Below are 26,634 nucleotides of genomic sequence, written 5' to 3'. Positions count from 1 at the left end.
TGCACACGCACAGGGGATGGGATCAGGGCAGTCTCTCACTGGCTCCAGAGAACCGTGCAAGTTGGATCTACATGCCAGCCTGGATATCTGCTCTTTCTCCAAGTTTTATTTATTTATTTATTATTAGAGTTGGAAGGGACCGTGCGGGTCATCAAGTCCAACCCCCTGCCTAAGCAGGAACCCTATAGCATCCTAGCCAAATGGCAGTCCAATTTCCTCTTTAAAATGTCCAGAGTGTTGGAGTTCACAATGTCCGCTGGTAGGTTGTTCCACTGGTTGATCGTTCTGACCGTCAGAAAGTTCTTCCTTATTTCCAGGTTGAATCTCTCTTTGGTCAGCTTCCAGCCGTTGTTCCTCGTCCGGCCCTCCGGTGCCCTGGAGAATAAAGTGATCCCCTCCTCTCTGTGGCAACCCCTCGTATACCTGTAGACTGCTATCATGTCCGCTCTGGCCTTCCTTTTCTCTAGGCTATCCATGCCCAGTTCCCCCAGTCTCTCTTCGTAAGTCTTGGTTTCTAGACCCCTGAACATTTTGGTTGCTCTTTTCTCCAGAGTTTCAATGTCTTTTTTGAAGTGTGGTGACCAGAACTGATCACAGTACTCCCGGTGTGGTCTGACCAGGGCGTAGTAGAGTGGTATTAAGACTTCCCTGGTCTTGGAGTGTATTCGCCTGTAGGATTGTATTAGCTTTTTTGGCTGCTGCTGCACATTGTTGGTTCATGTTTAGTTGATTATCCACCAAGACTCCAAGATCTCTTTCGCCATCGCTACTGCTGAGAGGGGTTTTCCCCAGGCTGTATGTGTGTTCAGGGTTTTTTTTTACCTTGGTGAAGGACTTTGCTCTTGTCGATGTTGAACATCATTTTGTTGGTGTAGGCCCACTGTGTTAGTCTGTCCAGGTCTTTCTGTAATTTGAGCCTGTCTTCAAGGGTGTTGGCTACCCCCGCCAGCTTGGTGTCGCCTGCGAATTTGATTAGTTCTGGCATATGCATGTGTAAGATTTTAATTCCCACATCTTTCAATAGAGATTCACGGGTGGCATTGAGCACAGGCTGATTGCTGCTGGAATTTGATGGAGAGAAGAGGGAAGTCCCTGAATGTGGTTGTATTTTATTTTTCCGGAGGGTCAGGGAAGAAAGCCATGCTGGCCTCTCAAGGTGGATGGGGGCGAGGGGGGAGAGGCAGACTGTTCTGGTTCTCCTTCTTTTTTTTGGTCACAGTTCTTCTGGCCTCTTGGCAACGTTTTGTTCATTCATTTTTTTGGGGGGGGAATAAAATTTAAGGAAGGGGAAGGAAACCTCTCGTAGAAGGAGGTGTCTGTATACTGAAATATTTGGGGAGGGAATTGGAAAACGCAGCTGCGGGAGAAGAATCCGGAGAAGAATCCGTGGTTATTGAAATGCAAACCAGTATTTTTTAAAAAGTGGATTGGAGAGCAGGTTGCAAGATTTCAAAGTCTTCAATTGTCAAGTGTTTATTTCTCCTCCTACTTCTGCCTCACATCCCCCCAACCCCAAAGACTTTCTATCTAAAGAACCAAGGAGTTTGCTCTGTTCCCGAAGAAGCTGCAACTTGCTTCTGGCTTAAAGTTTTGGGCCCTGAATTCAGGTTGGTTCCAAACAATGGCTATGTGCTGAATTTTATTTTATTTTATGATTTTATTTATTTATTTTATTTGATTTATTTTTTTATTTCATTTTATTGTTTTTATTGTTTAATGTTTTTATTATTATTTGTATTTCTCTTTTTATTTTTATTTTTTAAATGCTCCAGAGGATTGGCTTGCCTTTTGAGTTCAGTGGACACTGGGTTTGGCTGGCTGTCTCTTGCTAAAGCCAGGATCTAGGCACAAGATTTTGGAGCAGAAAAGTGTGATTTTAAGCCATTCGGAACCCGAATGGCAATGAAAGGCACCTGAATCCAAAGTGGCAGTGCTTTACTTGATTTTAGTGAGTCTCCTTCCCGTGCAGAAGGAAGGAAGGGAGGAAGGGAGGAGGGTCTAAGGGAAATTATGCCTTAGCACTTGGCCACCATTAGCCCTGTTGCCCTTTTGCCAGCCCCTTGTCTCCTCCTCCTCCTGACCTCTCCTCCTGTCTCCCATCCTATCGCTGGGTGTCTTCACAAGGAGGAGTGAGCCTCTCTCTGACCCACACACTTCATTGCTTTGCATACACCATGAGCAATCTGGCCAAGGAGAGTGAAGACAGCAGCAGCAGTCTTGCACAGTATGCCCTCCTTGGAAGCCTGCAAAATGAACTGCCTTCCACATTTCCCCGCTTCCTTCGCTACCAGTAGCTCCAGGCACCCCCAGAGCAACTCTGGCACATCTTGTTGGTATATTTTTTTATATATATATTTTTAAAATATATTTTTATTAAATTTTCATTACAACAAACAAAAATAAAAATTACTTAAAGAAAACGTGCCCAACACCAATAAACCTCACCACCATTTAGGGGCTTAAATTATTTGCAACAAGTTTCAATTTCTTCCTTGGCTCCGGTTTACATTTCTTTACATACAAAAAGTGATTGGAATTTATTTTTCACATTGTCGTCATAAATTCTACTTAAGATATAATTTTTCACCTTATTCCATCGTGCCGTCAGCTTCTCCAATTAATTTTCATCAAAGTTATTTAATCTTATTTCCATAATTTCGAAGTGGATGTGGTCCACCATGTACCAGTACCAATTCTGGATTGTCCATTTATTGCTATCCTTCCACCCTAATACCACTACTGCTTGAGCGCTTTCCAAAGCTGCTGTTTTGATTTCTTTACATTCTCGTAATTCCCCATATTTAACTAGTGTTGCTAATTCTTTCGTGATTATCCAATTAATGTTTAGCATATTGTTAATTTCATTCCGTACTTCCTTCCAAAATTTTTGAACTTCAACGCATTCCCAGAGCGTATGCATAAAAACTCCTTTTATTTGGCAACCGTGCCAGCAATTTCCTTTTCCTTTCCTCTGGAAGTATGCTAGTTTTACTGGCGTAAAGTACTCTGGTACATCTTGTCCATTCTCAAATGCCTTCAGAGGCACCTATCCACCCACCTCAGCGATCAGACACACATGATTTCAATCCCCGCTAGGTCCCATTGTCTTGGGTCTCCGGTGCCTTCCAAAGCACGTGATGTGGCAATGGCTGAGCCTGTATGGAAAAGCCATCAGCAATCCCCACCCTCCCCCAGGCCAGGCCAGCCTAAAAATGCCTGCCACCTCCATTACATGTGCTGGGTTCCGTTTTTTCTCAGCAGCCTCTCATCTTGTAGGCAGGTTGGCTGGCAGGCTCACCTACCCAACTGGAATGATTCCGCGACTCTGCCACTTCTTTCCCGGGAGCTGGAATGGCTCATCTGCCTCTTAGGCTCCAAGCTGGGTGATCCTATGTCTCAAGCTGAGGCTGACCCAATAAAGAAAGTGGAAATGGCCCAGCTGAGGAGGGCATGCCTAACTCTAACCCTAAAGAAATCATGCACCCTTCAGAGTGGAGGCTAGCATGTAGGTGGGAGGATTTGGACAGTGCAACCTTGTGTTCCCTCCATGCACCAGATTAATTGCTCTTGAGGGCCGTTGCTTGAGGATGAGTGCAATATAAAACAGGGTGGTCTCTGGGTAGCACTAAAATTTTCTTGCAAACCACCAGTGGTCTGCAGATCACAAATTGATGACCTACGACTTAGGTGAAATGGGCAGTGAAGAAATCTGTCTGATAGACTGATAGATAGCCAACATCCTTCTTTCCAACTGATTTATAAAGGGCAGTGTAGGTTCTGTTCACACACAATTTTGTTCTCACACTGCTTGCAGACTTCAGTATATGCCTTTGCCAGTCAGCTCTGCTAATAGTGACAGCCTCTCTGCTAAGTTACAGGAGCAGCTGATGTCCCCAAAATGTGCAGGGGCTGCACCATCTTTAGGTAGCTGGAAATTCTGGGAGGTGCACATCCGATACACGTGGAAGATATTGCTTTGGGGAAAACTGCAATGAGGTCTGAGCCTGCGAAGCATAGGGAGTTTTAAATAGGTTTTGCCTCAAGAAAAGAAAACAGGCATTTGATTTGTAACTAAATACGTCATTGAGCCGGGGTGGTGTCATTAAGGCTATTAAGAAAGGTTTTTTTTAAAGATATTGTCCTTTATAGAAAGGCTTTATCTGCCTCAGGTCGGGAAGAAAAAAATGTGTTGAAATACCTACCCACACCCTATCCACATGTCTCTGGTCCCTTAAAAAATTGGTATAATGCTTCTAAAGAGCATATTGGCTATTCTGAAATTTCAATAATCATTTTAGCTTGACCAGATGAATAACATAAAAATTTTTTTGATAGTGTTAATTTACTAAAAATGCAATTGTAACACCAAGTAAAAAAAACTATTTAAAATCTGACACTGGACCAGCTTTTTTGTTCTCAGCAAGGGATTTTCTGGTACACACAAGGCACTTGTTAAATGCAGTCCAATTGCTCACCCAATAACTGGGAAATTGAGTCCAATTCTAAAGTCCAGAGAGTCCACACACACAATCCTGAACAGCAAAAACCACGATCTTGATGAAACAATGAATCAGATAAACTGCCATGAGGCTCAAACACCAGGCTGCACTTTTATCTGTAGCACTAATTGCAGGAGCCCCACCCAACCACAGGTGGCCTCATTTTCTCTTGTAATAATCCTTCAGTTGTTGTCTCCTATGCATCACTCTACACATGCATGGATGTGTCATTAATTCTTGTTCAGAATCCAGGGATGATACAGATGACTGATCTCCTGGGCTGTCTGCCAAACTCCTCTCTTCCCTGTCACTCACGCTTCCTTGGTCAGAGGAGACTTCGTCGGCAGATTCTACTGGGAGCAAAACAGGCCTGCGGCGTGTGGATGTCTCCCCCACATCTACCTCCACATTCCTTGGGACAGGAGCTGGGCCAGAGCTAACCACAACATTAAGTAAAGGGCTTCTCCATTGTCAGAAAAGGGGATTACATGATCCTGAGACTCTGCAACCACCATGAATATGAATCAGTTATCTAGTGTCTACATTTTGGTTGTGTGACCATGTGGATTCAACAGTTAGAAGTATGAAAATGATCATAAGTCACTTTTCAGTGCCATTGTAGTTTTGAATGGTCACCAAATGTACTATTGTAAGTTGACAATTTCTTATACAGTGTTCCCTCGATTTTCGTGGGGGTTACGTTCCAAGACCTCCCGCGAAAGTCGATTTTCCGCAAAGTAGCGGTACGGAAGTAAAAACACCATTTTTGGCTATGGACAGCCAAAAACTACCCCCACACACCCTTTTTCAAGGCAGCGCAAGGAGCCGGGCTTGAAATTTGGGCAGGGAGCGACGAAAGTGCGGAGGCCGGCAAAGATTGCTTTGAATGTCGGCTGCCCCCGCCCCACCAGCGCCTCCGGGCCCCTCGCTGCTACCACCCGCCCGCCCGATCCACCCCTCTCACCGGCTTTCTTCGGACACGGGTCCTCCTGCAGCAGCGCTGGTGGCTACGGCTTCTCATCCTCCTCATTCGGCCGGTAGCCGCTCTGAGCGCTTTGAGAATGCCTGCCTCGCCCCTCTCACAGTCCCTTAGCTGAGAGCACTTTCGTCCCAGCTATCAGCGAGGGGGCTGCAGGAGAGGTGGGGGCAGGCGTTCTCACAGAGAGGGAGAGGGAGAAAGAGAGAGAGAGCAAGAGGGGGGAGAGTGGAAGGTAGAGAGAGAGAGAAATTATAGAAAAAGGGAGAAAAAAGAGAAATGAGAAAATGATTGAAGCAGAGAATGACAGGAAAGAAAGAGAAAGAGAGAGAGAAGTGACTCTTGGTGATGACGTATGACGTCATCGGGTGGGAAAAACCGTGGTATAGAAAAAAAACCGTGGAATATTTTTTAATTAATATTTTTTGAAAAACCATGGTATAGTGTTTCGCGAAGTTTGAACCCGTGAAAATCGAGGGAACACTGTACCATTATTCAGTTTCTGCATCTAAAAACCATTATCCATTTATATTATAATAGTTTTGTTTCTATTCTCTTCTAGTTTCTATCCCATTTTACAAATTTCTTTAAATGTTTTACAGGGACATGGTTGAAAGGCCATTTAGGCACTCTTGAACAAGAAGAAAATGGATTGACCTGGACTTATGTTGCCTCCCAGCTGGGATATTGGGTTGCAGCCATGTCACCCCCAAATCCAGGTAAGACTGATTTGTTATTTGCCCCAGTAAAAATGTGTGTCTCTGTGTGTGAAACTTTCAGACTATTATTTGCATACGAAATATAAGGAGATTCGGCCTCATAAATGGGTGTGTGTGTGACCTTTAGATTATTATTCTCATACCAAATATAAGGAAATTGTTTAAATTGGCAGTTTCTTTCTCCTTTTGCAATCCTGCAAGACATAGCCAGCTATACCAGAAAATATTTTTGTTAAAACTATTCAGGGCACTGAAAGGTGGTGAGAAGGGAAGAATCCATTTTAAAACTTGAAATTAGTCCACAGTAAGTTTAAACAATGTGTGCATTTCAGAATAACATTTTATTAATATATCTAAAAATTCTGAAAGCAGATGTTAAAGTTTGTTAAGGTTTTCAAATATTTCAATCGATGTATGTATGTATGCATGTATGTATGTAGATATATTACAAAAAAAGAATTTTAGCCTTAAAGAAACTAAATACACTGCAGCCATTTAGGTCACCCATGGTTGCATTTTGGATGTCTGTAAAGCTACCAGGACAACTCCCAAATAGTTGTAGGATAATCTCAAAATTAAATCATTGTAACATGTAGAATGTGGTGATTTCCAAAAATCATGGCACATGCAGGATTTATAACTTTTCTGCCATAAATAGAATGAAATCCCCCTTAACTGCAAGAATTGCCACATAAGTACAACACAAAATGGTTATCAGCTCTGATATATGATCAGCTGTAGTTTTGATTTACACATAGACCAAATGAGCTAGGAATACAGTAAAATAAAATGGGAAATGGATTACGTCCATTTCAGACCTCTAATGATGGACCCAGATTATTATTATTATTATTATTATTATTATTATTATTATTATTATTATTATTATTAATTAGATTTGTATGCCACCCTTCTCCAAAGACTTACAGTCTTACAGATTACAGTTTCAATGACTCTACTCAATTAATAAATAAATAAGTCCTCATTAGAACTTGACTCAAATGAAGGAACCTATCATTTCCTTGAGTCTACGGAGAGGGGTGGGATACAAATGTAATAAATTATTATTATTATTATTATTATTATTATTATTATTATTATTATTATTTGATTAGTGCATCAGGAAATAGTGCAACTTGGTGCAATTGCTGACAATTGGAGCCTGAATGTATTCCCCAGCCATGCTAAGTGACATTCTAGGTAAACAGTCCACAAAGGAGGGTTACCAAATCCCTCATTTTGTAGACAGGTCATCTTCTAATAGATGCTGTCAAGCCGAAGCCATTTTAGTTGGGATCTTTGGCTGCCCAGTCTATAGTATTTTAATGTGCATTTTTAACCGTAGGAATTTGGGAGGGGGAATTGTATAAGGGCTGTCTGTATGTAGCCATAACAAATTCTTTCTAGATAGTCACGGTCGTCCTTTGTCCTTACGCTCCTGCACCTGTACGGAAGGAGATGGGTGGATTCTTGCCAGGGTGGCAGTTGAAGATTGGTCAACGAGATGACTTGCGGGTGTGGGGACAAGGGTTTGAACTTTCAACTGGGTAGAGAAATCCATGGGACTTCAGGTTTCGGGTTTCTCCCAGATGGGCCCCGATTTAATTTTCAGTGCTAACCCGAAGCTTTCTTAAAATTGAACCAGCTACCCTGAATCCTCGGGGTACTGTTCAGGGTCCTGAGCCTCAACACTGACTCAGCAACAGGCAGTATATAGACTCAGGGAAGATGGAAGAAGAGAAGCAAGCCATGGAGAAGTCAGTAGAGGATGGATCCCGTATTCATATCGAGACTCTCTATGTTCTTTCCAAAGCCACGGTGGAAGCCGATGAGGCCGCGGAGAGGGAACACCAGCTGGGGGCTCGGTGCAAAGAGACAACATCCGAGTGCACCTCTTAGCAAGAGCAGTCCTCTCAAGGTGCAGCCGGAGGTCTGAGCTCTCCCACAGAACGGCCCTACCTGAGCGCAGGATCAGTCGAAACCTACGCTGACTGGACGCTCCAAAGGTGAGGGATCCCAGCCACTGTCGCATGGCCAATCGCTGATGGGACAACCCCCCCCCCCCCCCCCCGACCACTTTGAATGCTAAGCATATGTTGGACCAACTCCCATTCAGGACGTGACGAACATGGCCCAACCAAGGTTTTCTTTAGTAATAATAATTAATAATAATTTAATAGATTTGTATGCCGCCCCTCTCCGAAGACTCGGGGCAGCTCACATCAACAATAAACAATATGGTACAAATCCAATAATTAAAAACTAAATTTAAGAAACCCACTATCATTAAAAACAATCAACACTACCCAATCATAACTACACATAAATCTTACTAGCCAAAGGGGATATATCAATTTCCCCATGCCTGGCGACATAGATAGGTCTTCAAAGTCTTGTGGAAGGTGAGTAGGGTGAGGGCAGTTTGAATCTCCGGAGGGAGTTGATTCCAGAGGGCCGGGGCCACTACAGAGAAGGCTCTTCCCCTAGGTCCCGCCAAATTGCTTTGTTTAGTTGATGGGGCCCTAAGAAGGCCAACTCTGTGGGACCTGATCAGCCACTGGAATTCGTGCAGCAGAAAGCAGTCCCATATGTATTTTGGTCCGATGCCATGTAAGGCTTTATAGGTCATTACCAAAACTTTGAATTGTGTCTGGAAACTAATCGGCAACCAGTGCAGCCCGCAGAATGTTGACGAAACATGGGCATATCTTGGAAGGCCCATGGTTGTTCTTGTGGCCACGTTCTGCACAATCTGAAGTTTCCGAACACTCTTTAGAGGTAGCCCCATGTAGAGAGCATTGTTGTAGTCGAACCCTGAGGTGATGAGGGCATGAGTGATTGAGCAGAGACTCCCTGTTCAAAGAGGGCCGCAACTGGTGCACCAGGTGAACCTGGGCAAACGTCCTCCTCACCACAGCCGAAAGATGGTGTTCTAATGTTAGCTGTGGATCGAGGAGGATGCCCCCCCCCCAGGATAATGATGGAATTGTCCTTGGGAGGCAAAACCCACGGCCACTCCATCTTTTTAGGGCTGAGTTTGAGCCTGTTGACACCCATCCAGACCCTAACAGCCTCCAGGCACTGGTACATCGCTTCCACTGCTTCACCGACTGGACACGGGATAGAGATGTACAGCTGGGTATCATCAGCATATTAATGATACCTCACCCCAAGCCCTTGGATGATCTCATCCAATGGTTTCATGTAGATGTTGAACAGCAGAGGGGAGAGGACCAACCCTGAGGAACCCCACAAGGGAGAGACCTACAGGTTGACCTCTGACCCCTCCCCCCCACTAACAGACTGCGACCAGCTGGAGAGGTAGGAAGAGAACCCACTGGAGAACAGTGTCCCCTACCCTCAACCCCTCCAGCCGGTACAGAAGGATACCATGGTCGATGGTATCGAAAGCTGCTGAGAGATCAAGAAGCACCAGGATAGAGGATAAACCCCTATCCCGGGCCTACCAGAGATCGTTCATCAGCGCGACCAAAGCAGTTTCCGTGCTATAGCCAGGCCTGCATTCTGACTGCTGAAGGCCTAGATAATCGGCTTCTTGCAAGGACCGCTGGAGCTGGAGCAACACCACCTTCTCAACAACCTTCCCCATATAGGGAAGGTTGGAGACTGGACGGTAGTTATTAAGTACGGTTGGGTCCAAGGAAGGCTTCTTGAGGAGGAGGCGCACAAGTACCTCCTTGTAGGGAGCCGGAAAGAACCCCCCCCCCCCCTTCAGACAAGTGTTTGACAATCTCCTGGACCCAGCTCCCTGCTGGCCGAAACCAACCAGGAGGGAAATGGATCAGTAAACAGGTGGCGGAACTCACAGCTCCAGTGGCCTTCTTCACTTCATCAGGTGTCACCAGATCAAACTCCTCCCAGACAGATGGACAAAGATGGGCTCCAGTCACCTCGACTGACTCATTGTCAGCCGACACTGCAGTCCAATCGGAGTCAAGGTCTGTCTGAATCTGAGCGATTTTATCAGCGAAAAAGTGTTAAAATCCTTGGCACTGCCCTGCAAGGGTTCCCCAACTCTCCCATGATTTAGAAAGGAGTGGGTCACCCTAAACAGAGCGGCCGGGCGGGATTCCACTGATGCAATCAAGGCAGCATGATATACGTATCTTGTCGCCTTGACCGCCACTGTGTAAGTCTTAATATGAGCTCTTACAAGTGTTCGATCAGACTCAGATTTACTTTTCCTCCACCGCTTCTCTAGATGTCTCTTCTGGCATTTCAACACCTGGAGTTCCTTGGTAAACCAAGGGGCTTTCTAGGGTTTAGTGCCACAGAGAGGTCGCAATGGCGCAATCTGGTCCAGAGCCTCTGTCGCAGCCTTGTTCCAGGCCACAGCAAGGGACTCTGCTGAACTGTGTACGAATGAATCTGGTAAAAACCCAAGCGCCTTCTGGAATCCCTCTGGGTCCATCAGGCATCTGGAGCGGAACCACCTAGTTGGTTCTGCCTTCCTGCGGAGGAGGATTGGAGCCTTGAAGTCAAGCCATAGCAGAAAATGGTCTGACCACGACAAAGGCAGAATATCTAAGCCCCTTAGTCTCAGACCATCACTCAGATGCTCCGAGAGAAATACCATGTCGGGTGCATGCTCTCCCTCGTGTGTTGGACCCTGAACTACTTGGGTCAGGTCCATGGCTGTCATGGTGGCCATGAACTCCTGTGCTAACCCAGAGGATTCATCGAGCGATGGTAAATTGAATTCCCCCAAGACAATAGGTCTGGTGAACTCCACTGCCAGACTTGCTACCTCCTCAAGCAGTGCAGGCAGGGCTATTGACACGCAGCTGGAAGGCAGATATGTGAGCAACAAGCCCACCTGAACTCCTAGGTCCAACTTCACAAAGAGGGACTCACAATCCGCGATCTCAGGGGCAGTGAGTGCGTAGGCTAAAAGTCTCCTTGGCTATAATAGCCACTCCCCCCCATCCCTGGGGTCGTGGTTGATGCCATACCTGAAACCCAGCTGGGCATATTTCAGAGAGAGGAACGCCTCCCTCTGGGCCCAGCCATGTTTCAGTCAGACATACCAGGTCGGCCTCCTCCACCAGGATCAAATCCTGAATGAGGATAGCTTTATTTACAACTGACCTGGCATTGAGTAGCAGCAGCCTGAGCCCAGGGCCCGGATTACAGTTGTTACCAGTACCCCGGGCTGAGCTCATGGGGCCGGAACAAGGGATCGCTTTCAAGCAGCGGTCCCTCCTCCTCCGAGAGCGGCCTGCCCCATGGCTCCTGCCATATCTGCCTCTCCCCAGTGACACCGGAATATTCTGGCCCTCTACTACCCCTGAGATAGGCTCCCCTATCCCTCCCGCCTCTACGTCGCCAGGTGAGCTAACCTTTCCATTCATAGCATCATTTCCATTCATATCATACATATTTTCCATCCAATCCCAACTATCCATCATTTTAAAAAAACCCAATAAATTAATTAAAAAACAACAAGGAGGCACCTAATAGCCCAATTTTAGTGGAGACTCCAATGAATGACCCCTCTGTGAATCTTTTCATCAGGGTGAAGCCTACATGAGCAACCATCTGTCCCAAAGGACAGACAGGCTTGGGAACCCACTGGTTTGACTGAAGGGCACGTGGGGATTTCCGACTCTAAGCCAGCCACCAAATATCAGCCTTGTGCCACTGAGGTCAGCCCCAGCCAGATGGACTTTATTCTCAGGCATGGGATAGCCACAGTGCCAATGGGCTCCATGGACCCAGCAGCCACCTAATCCTGCACTGATGTTCAGGGCAGCACAGCCCCCAACTATTTCTGGTCCTGCTGTCCAAGTTGTGCTGCACCCGCAGGGGCACCTCCCCACCAACAGAGCTGCAAACAAGGGGGAAGGGCAACTGGGAGGGCCCCAAATGCAAGCGATCATCCAGACGGCCACAGAAATGCAAGCTGCAGCCTAGCCAGCCCCCGCTCAGCTCCCTTGATTCTGGGCCACTTTTGATGGGGACCCAAAGAAGCTGGCTTATTTCCTACATCAAGTCAGGGTGTATGTTTACCAATTTGGAGCCCAATATCAGTCAGATCAAAAAATGATTGATGCAATAACCAAGGGGATGAATGAGAGTGGGTGGCAGAGCTCCATAGTGAAGTTGTCCCAGAACTTGATGATGCTGAAAAATTCATCTGACTGAGGCAGGTCTGTTTTAACGACATGGCCCAACAAATGGAAATTGAAGTGCAGATTAAGGGACTGAAGCAAGCAAATCACCCAGTGAAGGAATTGGTGTGGGAATTATGATGGGTTGCATGGAAGGTAAGAGACTGGTCTGAGCAACTCTTGGTGCATATGTTCCGAGATGCCCTCGACCAAGAACTGGGAAAGTTGTATAACATCCAAGAAGTCCTGGACTGGATCCAGGATTGTTACAATATGGGCCATTGTTCTTGATCATGCGACCTGAGATCCCAAGAAACCTCTGGGTGTACGAGCTGCCAATTTGAAATGAAGCAAGCCAAAACCCTGGGCCCCAAAGCAACAAGAAGCGTAATGTGCTATAGATGTGGACAATCCGGGCATCAGGCTTCGGAATGCTTGTTGCTGGGCCCAATACTACAGCCGAGAATCAGGCTGGTGGCCCCTATGCACTCATAAACAGCTACAGAGCTGTTTTTGAATGCTTTGGCTTCGCAAACTTTTATCAGCAATTCATCCCTGAATTTGCATTGGTGGCACTGCCACTAACCAAACTACTAAAGACCAGCCCGTCACCCACCAAGCCAAAACCCAATCAGCCAATTGGATGGACAGTGGCATTCCAAAAGACGTTTGAAAGGCTGAAGCGCCTCTTTGCCCAAGATCCTGCAGCACCCATGACCCAGTTCATAATCCTGTCTGACACCAGTGATGTGGCTATAGTAGCGGTGCTGTTTCAGAGAAATTAAAAAGGCCAACTTCTGCCACATGCTTACGTTCTGAAGAAGCTCACAGAAGTGATGGGCCACCTGAGAAAAAAAAAGCCTATGCAGTTTGTTGGGCGCTGCTCACTTGGAGACAGTTTCTAGCGGGGGCAAGGGTACCATTTGAAGTATGGACAGATCATAAGAACCCTGAAGACTTGAAAACCCCTCATGCATTACTTCAGGAGATTAAAATTTGATACATCCTGCTGAGAAGAATTTGTTGGCTGATAATTTGTCTACCAAAACCATAATATGACAGCCATTAGGAACAAGAAGTCCATTCCACCATTTCCCTTTCACGGGAAGATGGCAGCACAAGTCCTCACCTGAGGCCAAGCCAAACGACCAAGTGCTCATAACAAGGATGAGTAGACCACAAAGCTGAAAGCATCCCTGCCTGGCAATCCCTACCTCAATGACAACAAAGAGATAATGACAACAAGAGAATGCTTGGCCTGGTATAGTAAGCTAGTATTAAGCTAGTATTCATGCAAATAGCTTAAGATTGGAAGTGCTCCTGCGAAGCCATGACTCCAAACTGGGAGGACATTTCAGATTCTTAAAAATTATTCAAATAGTTTGGTGGCAGTTTTGGTGGCTAAAAATGAAGATGGAGTTAGAAGATTACGTAAAAAGCTGTGCCACATGTGCCACCAGTAAGAATTGGCCAGGAAAGCCCCCTAGACTACTATTGCAAATGGCCAAACCCAGCAAAGCCTGGGAGGAGATTGCCATGGACTTTATCTTGGAATTCCTAGACAGCAATGGAAATACAGTACAGTGATTTTGACAGTCATTGACATGTTTTCCAAGCAAGCGCATTTTATCACTTGCTCAGGTCTACAGTCAGCCAGGAAACTGGCCAAACTATTTCACAAGCACATCTACCGCCTAAAAGAGTCATCTCCAACCAAGGGGTACGGTTTAACCGCCAAGTTCTGGAGAGAGTTTCTGAGAACAATTGGATCCACACAAGGACTCAGCTCAGCTTTTCATCCGAGTACGAACAAGGCTGCAGAATGTAGGAGCACCGTGGTTGAACAATACATCTGTTGTTATGTAGATTACCAGCAAGGCAATTGGTCAGAGCTGTTGCCTTTTGCAGGTGGCGTACAACTACGCTGTTCATAGAAGCACTGGACTAACTCCTTTTCAGATTACCAGTGGCGTGGAATTCATCCCCATGCCTGAGCTACCTACAGAGGCCCCACTTCAATGTTCCTGATTGAATGGATGAAAACTCTGAAAAAGGATGGGAGAACACCAAAAAAAAAAAAACCCAATAGCTGACATGGTGGAAGCCTATAAGAAGCAAGCAGACAAGAATTTAGAAGGCGTAAGAGGAAGTAGGAAAGAAGGAGAAAAAAAGAGAGAGTAAATGGGGAGGTAGAGAAGTAGGAAGAAGAGAGAATAGAAACAGAGAAGGAAGAAGGAGGAGAGAAGGTGTAAGAAAGTATGTACTAGAAGTGGAATAGCCACCTGAAATAGGAAGAGGAGAGTGGAAAGAGAGAAGATTGAGATGGATTTAATAGTAAAAGTATATTGGAATGTTACTTAGGTTTTTGTACTATTGTTTTTAAGCAACAATATATGTATGTTGATTTCTATTCAAGGTTTATGTGATGTAATCTATATTTTTGATGCGGAGGAAAATACTAAAAAACTTCCTGGAAAAAAAAAACCCAAGCAGATAAGCACCGATCGCTCCAGCCCCCTTTTGAGCGGGGGATAAGGTCTTCTTGTCCATCAAATACATCCGACTGAGAATGCCCAGCAAAAAGCAAGGGCCAAAATTTTTGAGTCCTTTCCAAATAGTTAAAATTATCAACCTAGTCACTGTATAACTTGCATTGCTTAGAATATTGGGGGAAAGTCACCTGGTATTTCATTGCAGCTTATTAAAACCTGTGATTGGGCCAAATATAAGGCCACAAACCCAACCATGATCTCCCCCTGTAGTAATACAAGGAGAGAGACACTATGAAGAAAATTTTAGACTCCAGAATGTTTAGGGGTCAATTACAATTATCTGATCCATTGAAAAGAGTGTTCTTTGTGGAAAGCTACTTGAAAAGTAGGAATGTAAATGCTGGCAAGCTAGTTAAAAAATTCCACAACAAATACTCAGACAAACCAGAGTCCCTGGGGGGAGAGGAGTGGTTAACGGTGCTGTATTAACCCCCTATGTTATTCTCTTTCTTTTCTTGTAGGACACGGTCTTTTCCTGATGGGAGGCCGCCTGTCAGGCTGAAGCCATTTTAGTTGGGATCTTTGGCCTGCCACACTTTATAGTATTTAATGTGCATTCTTTACTGTGGGAATTTGAGAGGGGGGATTGCATGAGGGCAGTCTGTATGTAGCCGTAACAAATTATTTCTATATAGTCAAGGTTGTCCTTTGTCTTTGAATTCCTGCCCCTGCACAGAAGGAGAGGGATGGATTCTTGCCAGGGTTGCAATTGAAGATTGGTCAACGTGATGGACTTGGGGGTATGGGAACAAGGGCTTTCAACTGGGTGGAGAAACCCCTGGGACTTCAGATTTGGGTTTCTCCCTGATATGCCAACATGGCTCTGCTAATAAATTGGAACTTTGAGGAATACTTTGCCTTGGACTCTGATTTAATTTTTGATACTATTTGGAACCCTGACTGATACTACTGCTCCAGGTTGCAATCCAGATAATAACACGTTGTTTCGGTTGGTTCTACTAACCAAAGAACATGTATTACTGCACCTTATTTAATCACAGTGACCTTAGCACAGACCTGTTCTGGGATATTCCGAGTAATTCAAATCAGTAGCGTCCACCATCTCTGGAAACCTGTGTAATTAGGGCTGCTGCCTGACCCCACCAGACCATATCAGGTGATACTGATACTGCACGGGGTTGTTTTCAAAGTGAGAGCTAGCCTGCAAGTAAATATACACTAAAATGAGTTAGAAAGCCTTGACTTGCCTGTCTTTAGAACCTTAATTTTTTCTCCATATTGTAGGTCCCATTGCAGTGAAGGACTTCACTACTTACCACACAGTGTTCCTTTTGGCAATTCTTGGAGGAATAACTATTACACTACTTGTCCTGCTATGCCTCCTTTTATACTATTGCAGGTAAAATGTCTCATTGTAATATTTAATTATGTTCATAGAGTGGGCCAGTGAGGAACACTTTCATTTTTTGTGTAAATACAACGTTTTAGCAAGCCACCCATGGGTGCCTAATTTCCGCAATAGAACCAGTATCTTTGGATTTTATCAACTAGTGTAAACTGGCTACTTGAAGATTGTATATTAGCTGCCCTGAAACATGTGCCATCAAGATACAGTGATACCTCGTCTTACAAACGCCTCATCATACAAACTTTTCAAGATACAAACCCGGGGTTTAAGATTTTTTTGCCTCTTCTTACAAACTATTTTCACCTTACAAACCCACCACCGCCGCTGGGATGCCCCGCCTCCAGACTTACGTTGCCAGCGAAGCATCCATTTTTGCACTGCTGGGATTCCCCTGAGGCTCCCCTCCATGGGAAACCCCACCTCCGGACTTCTGTGTTTTTGCGATGTTGCAGGGGAATCCCAGCAGGGGAATCCCAACATTGCAAAAATTAGTGCTTCGCTGGCAACGGAAGTCTGGAGGTGGGGTTTCCCAGCAAGGGGAGCCTCAGTGAAATTGCAGCATCGCAAAAACACAGAGGTCCGGAGGTGGGGTTTCGAGGACTTCGGTGTTTTTGCGATGTTGTGATTTCACTGATGCTCCCTTCGCTGGGAAACCCCACCTCCGGACTTCCGTTGCCAGCGAAGCGCTCGTTTTTGCAATGCTGGGATTCCCCTGCAGCATCACAAAAACACAGAAGTCAGGAGGTGGGGTTTCCCATGGAGGGGAGCCTGAGGGGAATCCCAGCGGCGCAAAAATGGGCGCTTCGGCTGGCAAAAGGGGTGAATTTTGGGCTTGCACGCATTAATCGTTTTTCCATTGATTCCTATGGGAAACATAGTTTCGTCTTACAAACTTTTCACCTTAAGAACCTCGTCCCGGAACCAATTAAGTTTGTAAGACAAGGTATCACTGTATTGGATTGCTGGTTTAACACATTGTCATGGCACCACCCTCAGGAAAATTCCATACGTAGGCCTAGGTTTATCTTGTCATATATATTACTTTCAGAATTGATGGTCTTATGCCCTTTGAGAAATGGAGAAATAATGCAAATGTTGGCATTTGACCTGAGATAGATTTTTACTTTAAGATTCCTCTGAAAATAGAAAACAACAAAAATAGGATGTGGGATGCAGATCGTGTTAAATTTTTCTATTTCTATAAAACTTTTCTATTTCTATAATGTGGCTTGTGGGACAAGCCACATTATAGAGTTATCTAATTTTAAACTTGGAGCTACCAAAAATAGTTTATGAAACTGGCATTTTTAAAACTGAGGAAAAGAAGATTTCTCTCATTCCATCACAATACACGTAATCTATAAGGCATTTGCTGAAACAGAAGAGCTAAGCCAAGAATAGTAACTTTCTTTCTTTCTTAAATATTTCTTTGAATAAAACTATCTTGTTCTTGAGGAAGCCCCATTCAATGTAGTACCTGCTAAAATATTTTTAATAGGAAAAAATTATAAAGTTGTCTTTCTTCTGTTATATCTGCTACTATATTGTTTTTGTTATAGTGTCCAAGGGTTTAGAAGGTAAACACACGCCCCAAAATAAGAAGGAGATGTTGGTCCACTTGAAAAGCAGTATGGAAAAAGCAAATAAATCAGGGGTTGGTTCTGGCTTACCTCGCTGCTGGTTCGTTTCTTCATGCACTGTGCGAGCATGCCGCATGGGCACAGCCACAGTGCTAAAAACTCAGCTTCCACGCATGCACAGATGTGAAAAATGAGAGAGCCAGTTCAGGGATGTGTCACGCTGTGGATTGACAGCCTCCAAAGACATTCAGAAACATCCTGTAGTTAAATGGTTAACTCTTGTTTGTTAATGTAGCTCCTCCCTTTCTATGATGTAACCCTGCTTTCATCACTTCCTTTCTTACACAGGAAGAGAAGGTAGCAGACATCTCTCTTTCATAGTCTTTAAGATGTGAAGACATGCTTTCTGCCGCTCCAGGCATTATAATCATTTTTTTTTACTTTTCAAATAAAGTTAACTTCGTTATGAAGGTCTCCTCATTGCTCAGCTCCATCGACCTCTGTGGTTTGCTCAATTCAGCTCACGCTGGCTGATTCTCTCATTGAGTCCTTTCCACGACAGGATGTGCCCAGCTAGCCATCGCTGCCAGTTTGGCGAGCGGGAGGAAATTTATCCTCCCGGTTCTATAGAACCAGTCCAAACCGGCAGGAAAGCACCTCTGAAATAAACAGAAAAGGGTTTAATAATAATAATAGTAAATAAAAATAATAATTGATCCGTGGGGATCAAACCGCAGTTTGGATTGCAAAATGAAATCAGGAGATGTTAATTTGCTTGAACCTCCTGCAATAGCTTTCTTTACCTCGTCACTCTCCACTTAACAGTGGACTACAATTCCCATAACGTCTCCCACCTATCTTGGTCAGCCAGGTTTATGACAATTGGAAGAGAGTGTAGGTGTTTGAATACCATTCTTTTGCTGCACATCCCTTTAAAATGATTTATTTTTCTATTCCTTTTTTTAAAAAAAACAGGAGAAAGTGTTTGAAGCCCCGTCAACCTCATAGGAATCTACGGTTATCCTCAACACTCACTGGTGCTAAGAAGGACCAATCAACCTCCATGTCGACGCTTACTTTAGTATATACCCATGGTGATACTGAATTTCCCGTTGGGCTCTCCATTTCTGGCAACAGGGACCCAGAATCCTCCGGCCCCAAGGAACTGTCAGTGGATGTTCACATGGACAAAGGACTTTCTACAATAATAGATATGCCTACTTGCAGCACTTCACAGGAACTTAGCTCTAGAGAAGAAACATTTTCCCATAAGGAAAATGACTGTAACCGCACGTCTCTAGAAAATATGGCTTCTAATGACAATTTGAAGAAAAACTATCTTCAACCAATGGATCCTTTTTGTATAAATCCAAGAGTGTCTTTGGAGATGATAGAAGGGCCTGGTCCTCCTGATAAGTGGGACCATAGACGCAATTACAATGCAAACGTGTTAACCCGGCCTTTATTTGAGAAGCAAGAGCAAACATCCATGTATCCTATTTCTACAGGGAGTAAATATAATCTTCAGGAACAAGTATACCCTATCCCTTCAACCCCTGAAACAGAGCTTCAAGATTGCAGGTCCTCTGAATGTATGATGTCTCGCTCCGTTGACCATCTTGAAAGACCAACTTCTTTTGCTCAACCAGGTCATCTGGTCTGCTATAATTCTCTTGATCAGGTTAATGATAGTGTTTACAGAAAAGTATTGCCCACATTAGCCATTCCTGGTCATTATAGAAAACTTCCAGGAGAATATCCTTATATTAGCCAGCCTCTCTCTACCGGGCAACCAATAGATATAGAAAGCCTCCAGGTGTCTAGCCCTCATTCACAGCTTTACCCACATGCTCAGCAACAGATGCAGCCTCAACAGCTAGCTGCTCAAGCAGTATCTCAGCAACATTTGCAAGAAGTTGGTGCAGGTGACTGGAAACCACAGAATGTTGCAATGTCTGAATCCGTATCCATTCCAGCATCCCTCAATGATGCCTCCCTGGCACAGATGAATAGTGAAGTTCCGCTTCTTACTGAGAAAGCTCTAATGGAGCTAGAGAGAGGAAAGCCTTTACCTCATCCTCGGGCATGGTTTGTTTCTTTGGATGGGCGTATCAATGTTCATGTTAGACATTCCTACGTTGATCTTCAAAGAGCTGGAAGGAACGGGAGAAATGATGTCAGCCTGGATTCTGGGGTTGACATGAATGAGCCAAAATCTGCCCGAAAGGGAAGGGCAGATCACTTACAGCAAACCCACCAGCAAGCGCAGATACACCCAGAGAAAGAGCAGAAAATTCCAGAGAGTAGCACTTATACCCAGATTGTTTATGTGGATGAAGTGGACCAAAGTGGCAGTGAATCTGGAACTGCAGTTTGTAGTCCTGAAGATAATACTCCAAGATGTGCGTTAGAAGGAGGGAGCAGAAGAGCAGGTGGCCAATTGCCTAGCCTGCATGAAGAAAAAATAAATAAAGCAGTAGAAAGTTCACCACAGCCTTTAACAAGTTCAGAACATAAAATAACTGAACACAGTGATGGTGACGACCAAGGTGAAGACAAAATGAGTCCTTGGCAAAAGCGAGAGGAAAGACCACTCATGGCATTCATCTTGAAGTAGCCTCTGCTAGGTTTTATCTTTTTCCCCAGGAGAATATATAATTGCCAAATATTTTTGTTCATTTATACCTAGAGAAGAAAAAAAGATGAAGTCATCTTTGTGGTGGATTACAACTGAAAAGATTGACTTAAGATAATTTTTGTGCAAACTCACCTTAATTATTTTGCAACGCCTCTATGAAACTGTGACTTCGAATTCCATTTACTTGATACTGGCCTTCAACGACATTTGGATATTTTGACGTGTGGTATGACAGATTATAACCTCAGATTTTCCTGAAAACGGATCTAAAAGTAGTACCTCGACATAGAGTTTAATTGGTTCTAGACCTGGGCTTCTATCTCGAACAACTGCGATTAATGTGTGCAAGCCCAAAAACCAGCCGCCACCACCGAAGGAGGCTTGAGCCTCCCGATCCTCCCCGTCCTCCTGCTCGCCTGTCATTCTGCATGCCTCTCAATCTTGTGTGCGCCGCAGAACAGGACGAGCCGGCAATGCGCGCCCCGCCTCCCCCACCCTGGCTGTGGGCCATCCGCGCCGCTGCTCCGCTCAGTCGGCGCTCCCAGAGAGGCAGGACCCGGTGCTGACCTGCTTTTTGTCCCCCGCCGCGGCCACCTGCGAGCGCTCTGCCAGGCGGCTCTCCACACTCCGCGCCTCCTTTGTCTCTGGGTTTGCGGAGGGAGGGAGGGAGGGAAGCAGAGCAGGGCGGCAGGCGAGGCGACTGCCTCTCCGCTCGCCAAGCAGCGCGGGGAAGGAGGAAGAGAGAAGCAGCCGCTTTCCTGCTTCTCTTCCTTCCTTCCCAACCGACCTCTCCAGGGCAGCGGCGGCTGGTTCCCGGCGTCCGGCGGCTTCAGAAGCGGCGCTGGGCAAAAGAGGGTGGGCGGGCAACGGCGTAAGGCGAGAGGCACTGGGCAGCGGCTTCCGAAGCGGCGCTGGGCAAAAGAGGGCGGGCGGGCCTCTTTCGCCCAGCGCTGCTTCAGAACCCGCTGTCCAGCACCTCTCGCCTTCCGCCGTTGCCCGCCCGCCCTCTTTCGCCGCTTCCAAAGCCGCCGGATGCCGGGAACCAGCCGCCGCTGCCCTGGAGAGGCCGGTTGGGAAGGAAGGAAGGGAAGCAGGAAAGCGGCTGCTTCTCTCTTCCTCCTTCCCCACGCTGCTTGGCGAGCGGAGAGGCAGTCGCCTCGCCTGCCGCCCTGCTCTGCTTCCCTCCCTCCCTCCCTCCGCAGACCCAGAGACAAAGGAGGCGCGGAGTGTGGGGAACCACCTGGCAGAGCGCTCGCAGGCGGCGGCGGGGGACAAACAGCAGGCCAGCGCCAGCTTCTGCCTCTCTGGGACCGCCGATCGAGCGGATCGACCGCCGATCGAGCGTCCCGTTCTGTGGCGCACACAAGATTGACAGGCATGCAGAATGACAGGCGAGCAGGAAGACCTTCCTAACTCCCTCCCCCCCAGCCGAAAACCCAAAGGCGGCCTGCCGCCACCTGCTTGAGCCAGGAGGCAGGCAGGGCAAAGTGCGTAGAGGGGAAGGATGCTCCGGTTTCCCGGGCGGGGGCGGTCTCTCCCCTCCTAGCTCGTATGTTGGGGTACTACTTTATGTGAAACTTTATTATTATTATTTCTTAATTCAAATGTGTCACAATGATGCTACTGAAAGGGAATCTTTAAGTAGTGTTCAACACTTGACATACACAGATATGCATTATTTCAAAGGAAGGCTATGCACTGCTGCATTTTGCTTTAACATACTTATTTACAAGGTAGTTCCAAAATATTGTCTATCTTTAGTCTGCCTAGCCACTGAGCTTTTGACATGAAACTTGACAAGCTTTTCTTGTTATTTGAAGAGCCTTTTTGTGAAACCAAACTGATTTTTTAAAGTCAGCTTTGATTCCTCCAGTCTCCAATCTAAGTGCCTTTTTTACAGGAACAATGAACATTCTGTTCTTTTGCTAGCAACTTGAATAATCAGATTTTTTAACTGAAAAAAATTCTGAAACTGTATCTGTTCTTTAATTTGCATGCTATCAAATGTCTCTGCTGAATGACTTTATTTCAAAACAGTGTATTCGTTAGTTTAGTTTAGTTTTGTTGTGTTCTGTGGATTCTGTTTAGTAAGGATAGACTATAGGAAGTTTTTGAAAAACCCCAAAGTAGTGAAAAGAGTTTAACTGATTGTATATATGATGTACATAGTTTCAAGCAAGATGGATTTTGGACCAAGCAAATGGACTGAATGTGTTCTAAAAATGTCAAGCAGAGTTGTTATAAACTATCCAAAAGTGCCGGATCAATTTCTGTGCTTTCTCTTTATAAAATTGCTTGGTTATTCAAAAGTTATAATTAAAAAATAAAGTTTTTGAAAACTCAGAAGTCTTTAAAAATCTTCTTTGAAGTCACAGCATATTATCTGAGAGATAATATAGGAAATATGTAGTGTTATAATTAATTTATTGATGTCCTATGAACATTATGTAAAATAATGCACTTGGGGAAAAGGAATCCTCAATCTGAGTATTGTATTGGCAGTTCTGTGTTAGCAAATACTTCAGAAGAAAAGGATTTAGGGGTAGTGATTTCTGACAGTCTCAAAATGGGTGAACAGTACAGTCAGGCGGTAGGGAAAGCAAGTAGGATGCTTGGCTGCATAGCTAGAGGCATAACAAGCAGGAAGAGGGAGATTATGATCCCGCTATATAGAATGCTGGTGAGACCACATTTGGAATACTGTGTTCAGTTCTGGAGACCTCACCTACAAAAAGATATTGACAAAATTGAACGGGTCCAAAGACGGGTTACAAGAATGGTGGAAGGTCTTAAGCATAAAACGTATCAAGAAAGACTTAATGAACCCAATCTGTATAGTCTGGAGAACAGAAGGAAAAGGGGGGACATGATCGAAACATTTAAATATATTAAAGGGTTAAATAAGGTCCAGGAGGGAAGTGTTTTTAATAGGAAAGTGAACACAAGAACAAGGGGACACAATCTGAAGTTAGTTGGGGGAAAGATCAAAAGCAACATGAGAAAATATTATTTTACTGAAAGAGTAGTAGATCCTTGGAACAAACTTCCAGCAGACGTGGTAGATAAATCCACAGTAACTGAATTTAAACATGCCTGGGATAAACACATATCCATCGTAAGATAAAATATAGAAAATATTATAAGGGCAGACTAGATGGACCAGGAGGTCTTTTTCTGCCGTCAGACTTCTATGTTTCTATGTTTCTATTATGAATTTTTAGCTAAATTTATAGATTTAGTTAATATTCAAACAAGGCAAGGCGGGACACTTGGTTATCCCTATCTTTTCCTGCAATTTTCCACAGAATTAACATTTTCAAATTCTCTGTTCCAATTATCACCCCAAGTAATCTTTGAGGTATGATTTGATCATTTAATGGCAGTTCAAAGTTATGACAGACCACTCCCAAAAGCTGCATATGATCCTGTTTCAAAATTACAGCAACTGTAGTGCTTTCTGCAGTCACTTGTACTTTTGACTAACTCTAGCCATGCTAACAGCTCTCTCCATCCGTCCCGCAGTTTCCCTGCCATTGTTTACCTACACAACCACTCACAGGGCTGCTGTAGTACCCCTATTCCCTCCCCTGCCGTTTCCCACATGCTGCTCACCTTTGGTAAATCTGTATCTCATGATGGGGAAGAAAGGCAGGCCATGCATCCTTGGGGTAGATCTGGCCTTCATTTTGTGCAGTGGGGTAAAATGTCAACTATTTCCAGAATCACACTATTTGGTTGAGGGACAAAATGGCCCATTCCGCTTGGCAAACATGATCGGCCCAGCCTTTCTGAAACCTCTGAAGCAATATGTTCAAGTGTCCTAGAAGGCCTCGAAGCTCTTCAAAGCGTGAGGAAAAGGGTGGAATGGGAATTTGATCTATTATTATTATTATTATTATTATTATTATTATTATTATTATTATTATTATTAATTAGATTTGTGTGCTGCCCCTCTCAGAAGACTCGGGGCGGCTCACAAACAGTAATAAAAAAAATATAGTAGTGGAACAAATCTAATATTAAAAAACATATAAAACCCTATCATTATTTTGAAAACCAAACAGCACATTCATACCAAACATAAAACAAAGTATAAAAAAGCCTGGGGGAAAGGTGTCTCAACTTATTTATTATTTATTTATTACTTGGATTTGTATGCCGCCCCTCTCCGAAGACTCGGGGCGGCGGTATAAGTGAGTCTTGAGTAGTTTACGAAAGACAGGGAGGGTGGGGGCAGTTCTAATCTCTGGGGGGAGTTGGTTCCAGAGGGCCGGGGCCGCCACAGAGAAGGCTCTTCCCCTGGGGCCCGCCAAATGACATTGTTTAGTCGACGGGACCCAGAGAAGGCCAACTCTGTAGGACCTTATCAGTCGCTGGGATTTGTGCGGTAGCAGGCGGTTCCGTAGGTACTCTGGTCCAATGCCATGTAGGGCTTTAAAGGTCATGACCAACACTTTGAATTGTGACTGGAAACTGATCATCAGCCAATGCAAGCCACAGAGTGTTGAAGAAACGTGGGCGAATCTTGGAAGCCCCATGATGGCTCTCACGGCTGCATTCTGCACGATCTGAAGTTTCCGAATACTTGTCAAAGGTAGCCCCATGTAGATGCGTTGCAGTAATCGAGCCTCGAGGTGATGATGGCATGAGCGACTGTGAGCAATGACTCCCTGTCCAAATAGGGCCGCAACTGGTGCACCAGGCGAACCTGGGCAAACGCCCTCCTCGCCACAGCCGAAAGATGATGTTCCAATGTCAGCTGTGGATTGAGGAGGACGCCCAAGTTGCGAACCCTCTCGGAGGGGGTCAGTAGTTCCCCCCCCCCAGGGTAATGGATGGACAGATGGAATTGTCCTTGGGAGGCAAGACCCACAGCCACTCTGTCTTGTCTGGGTTGAGTTTGAGTTTGTTGACACCCATCCAGGCCCCAACAGCCTCCAGGCACCGGCACATCACTTCCACTGCTTCGTTGACTGGACAAAGGGTGGAGATGTATAACTGGGTATCATCAGCGTATTGATGATACCTCACCACATGCACTTGGATGATCTAACCTAGCGGTTTCATGTAGATATTAAATAGCAGGGGGGAGAGGACCGACCCCTGAGGCACCCCACAAGGGAGAAACCTAGAGGTTGACCTCTGACCCCCCACTAACACTGACTGCGACCGACCGAAGAGGTAGGAGGAGAACCACTGGAGAACAGTGCCTCCCACTCCCAACCCCTCCATCCGGCACAGAAGGATACCACAGTCGATGGTATCGAAAGCCACTGAGAGGTCAAGAAGCACCAGGACAGAGGACAAGCCCCTGTCCCGGGCCCACCAGAGATCATCCATCAACGCGACCAAAGCAGTTTCCGTGCTGTAGCCAGACCTGAATCCAGACTGCTGAGGACCTATATAATCGGCTTCTTCCAAGGACCACTGGAGTTGGAACGCCACCACCTTCTCAACAACCTTCCCCATAAAGGGAAGGTTGGAGACTGGCTGGTAGTTATTAAGTTCTATGTGGATCCGATGGAGTGAGAAAAGATCTCTGGTGATCCAAGAAGAATTATCAAGCAGAGCATGGGAGCTGGGGAACACCTTCAGTGGCCTAGAGCTGATAGGCCTGGACCTCCAATGGCCTTCCCTATTGAATGCTCTATTTAATATCCACATTAGAAAGAGTCTTGGAGTCATTAAATGAGCCTGTTTTGTTTAATGGCCACCACAACATACAAACCTAATGAGCAAAATATATTTTGTAATTAGAAGTATCTGTTCAACTAGAAGCATCGGTGCCACCTAAATGAAATTTCAATAGGCATACTATATTTTGTAGGAAGATTTAGTACATTGTCCATATAAGAAATATTGGGATATGAGAATGAATTTATGAAGAGGGTTAGAGTGGGATCTAAGGATTTAAAACCAAGAGTTGGATGAAGAAACAACTTGTCTCCCATGCAACAGAAATGTCACCAACTCTCTGTGTTGTTGCTTCTTTTTTTTAAAACAGGAAAACTGCAAATGATACACAGCTACCTGTTTGCAATATAATTAAGGAACTGCTGTCAACTGACAGCAGCAGTTTGTCGGGTTGTAATCATAATTAATTCTTTTCCCTATTTGAAATTAATGAGGCATAAGGAGAATAGAAGTAAAAATACTACAAAGGAAGTATA

At 45.1% G+C, this 26,634-nt stretch overlaps 1 protein-coding gene across 1 annotated transcript in view; it reads left to right on the top strand.

Moving 5' to 3' along the window:
• Nucleotides 1-20,950, top strand: part of FAM171A1 (family with sequence similarity 171 member A1) — a 91,979-nt gene extending 71,029 nt beyond the window's left edge. Inside the window, exons 6-8 of the mRNA XM_070727087.1 lie at nucleotides 6,078-6,194; nucleotides 16,123-16,237; nucleotides 18,802-20,950. Coding sequence (XP_070583188.1) covers nucleotides 6,078-6,194; nucleotides 16,123-16,237; nucleotides 18,802-20,443 — 1,874 coding nt within the window. The 3' untranslated portion in view covers nucleotides 20,444-20,950. The remainder of the gene's footprint in view (nucleotides 1-6,077; nucleotides 6,195-16,122; nucleotides 16,238-18,801) is intronic.
• The last annotated feature ends 5,684 nt before the right edge of the window (nucleotides 20,951-26,634 follow it).

This window comes from Erythrolamprus reginae, chromosome Z (genome assembly GCF_031021105.1).
Source record: "Erythrolamprus reginae isolate rEryReg1 chromosome Z, rEryReg1.hap1, whole genome shotgun sequence".
NCBI lineage: Eukaryota > Metazoa > Chordata > Lepidosauria > Squamata > Dipsadidae > Erythrolamprus > Erythrolamprus reginae.
This window is presented reverse-complemented; position numbering and strand designations above follow the sequence as displayed.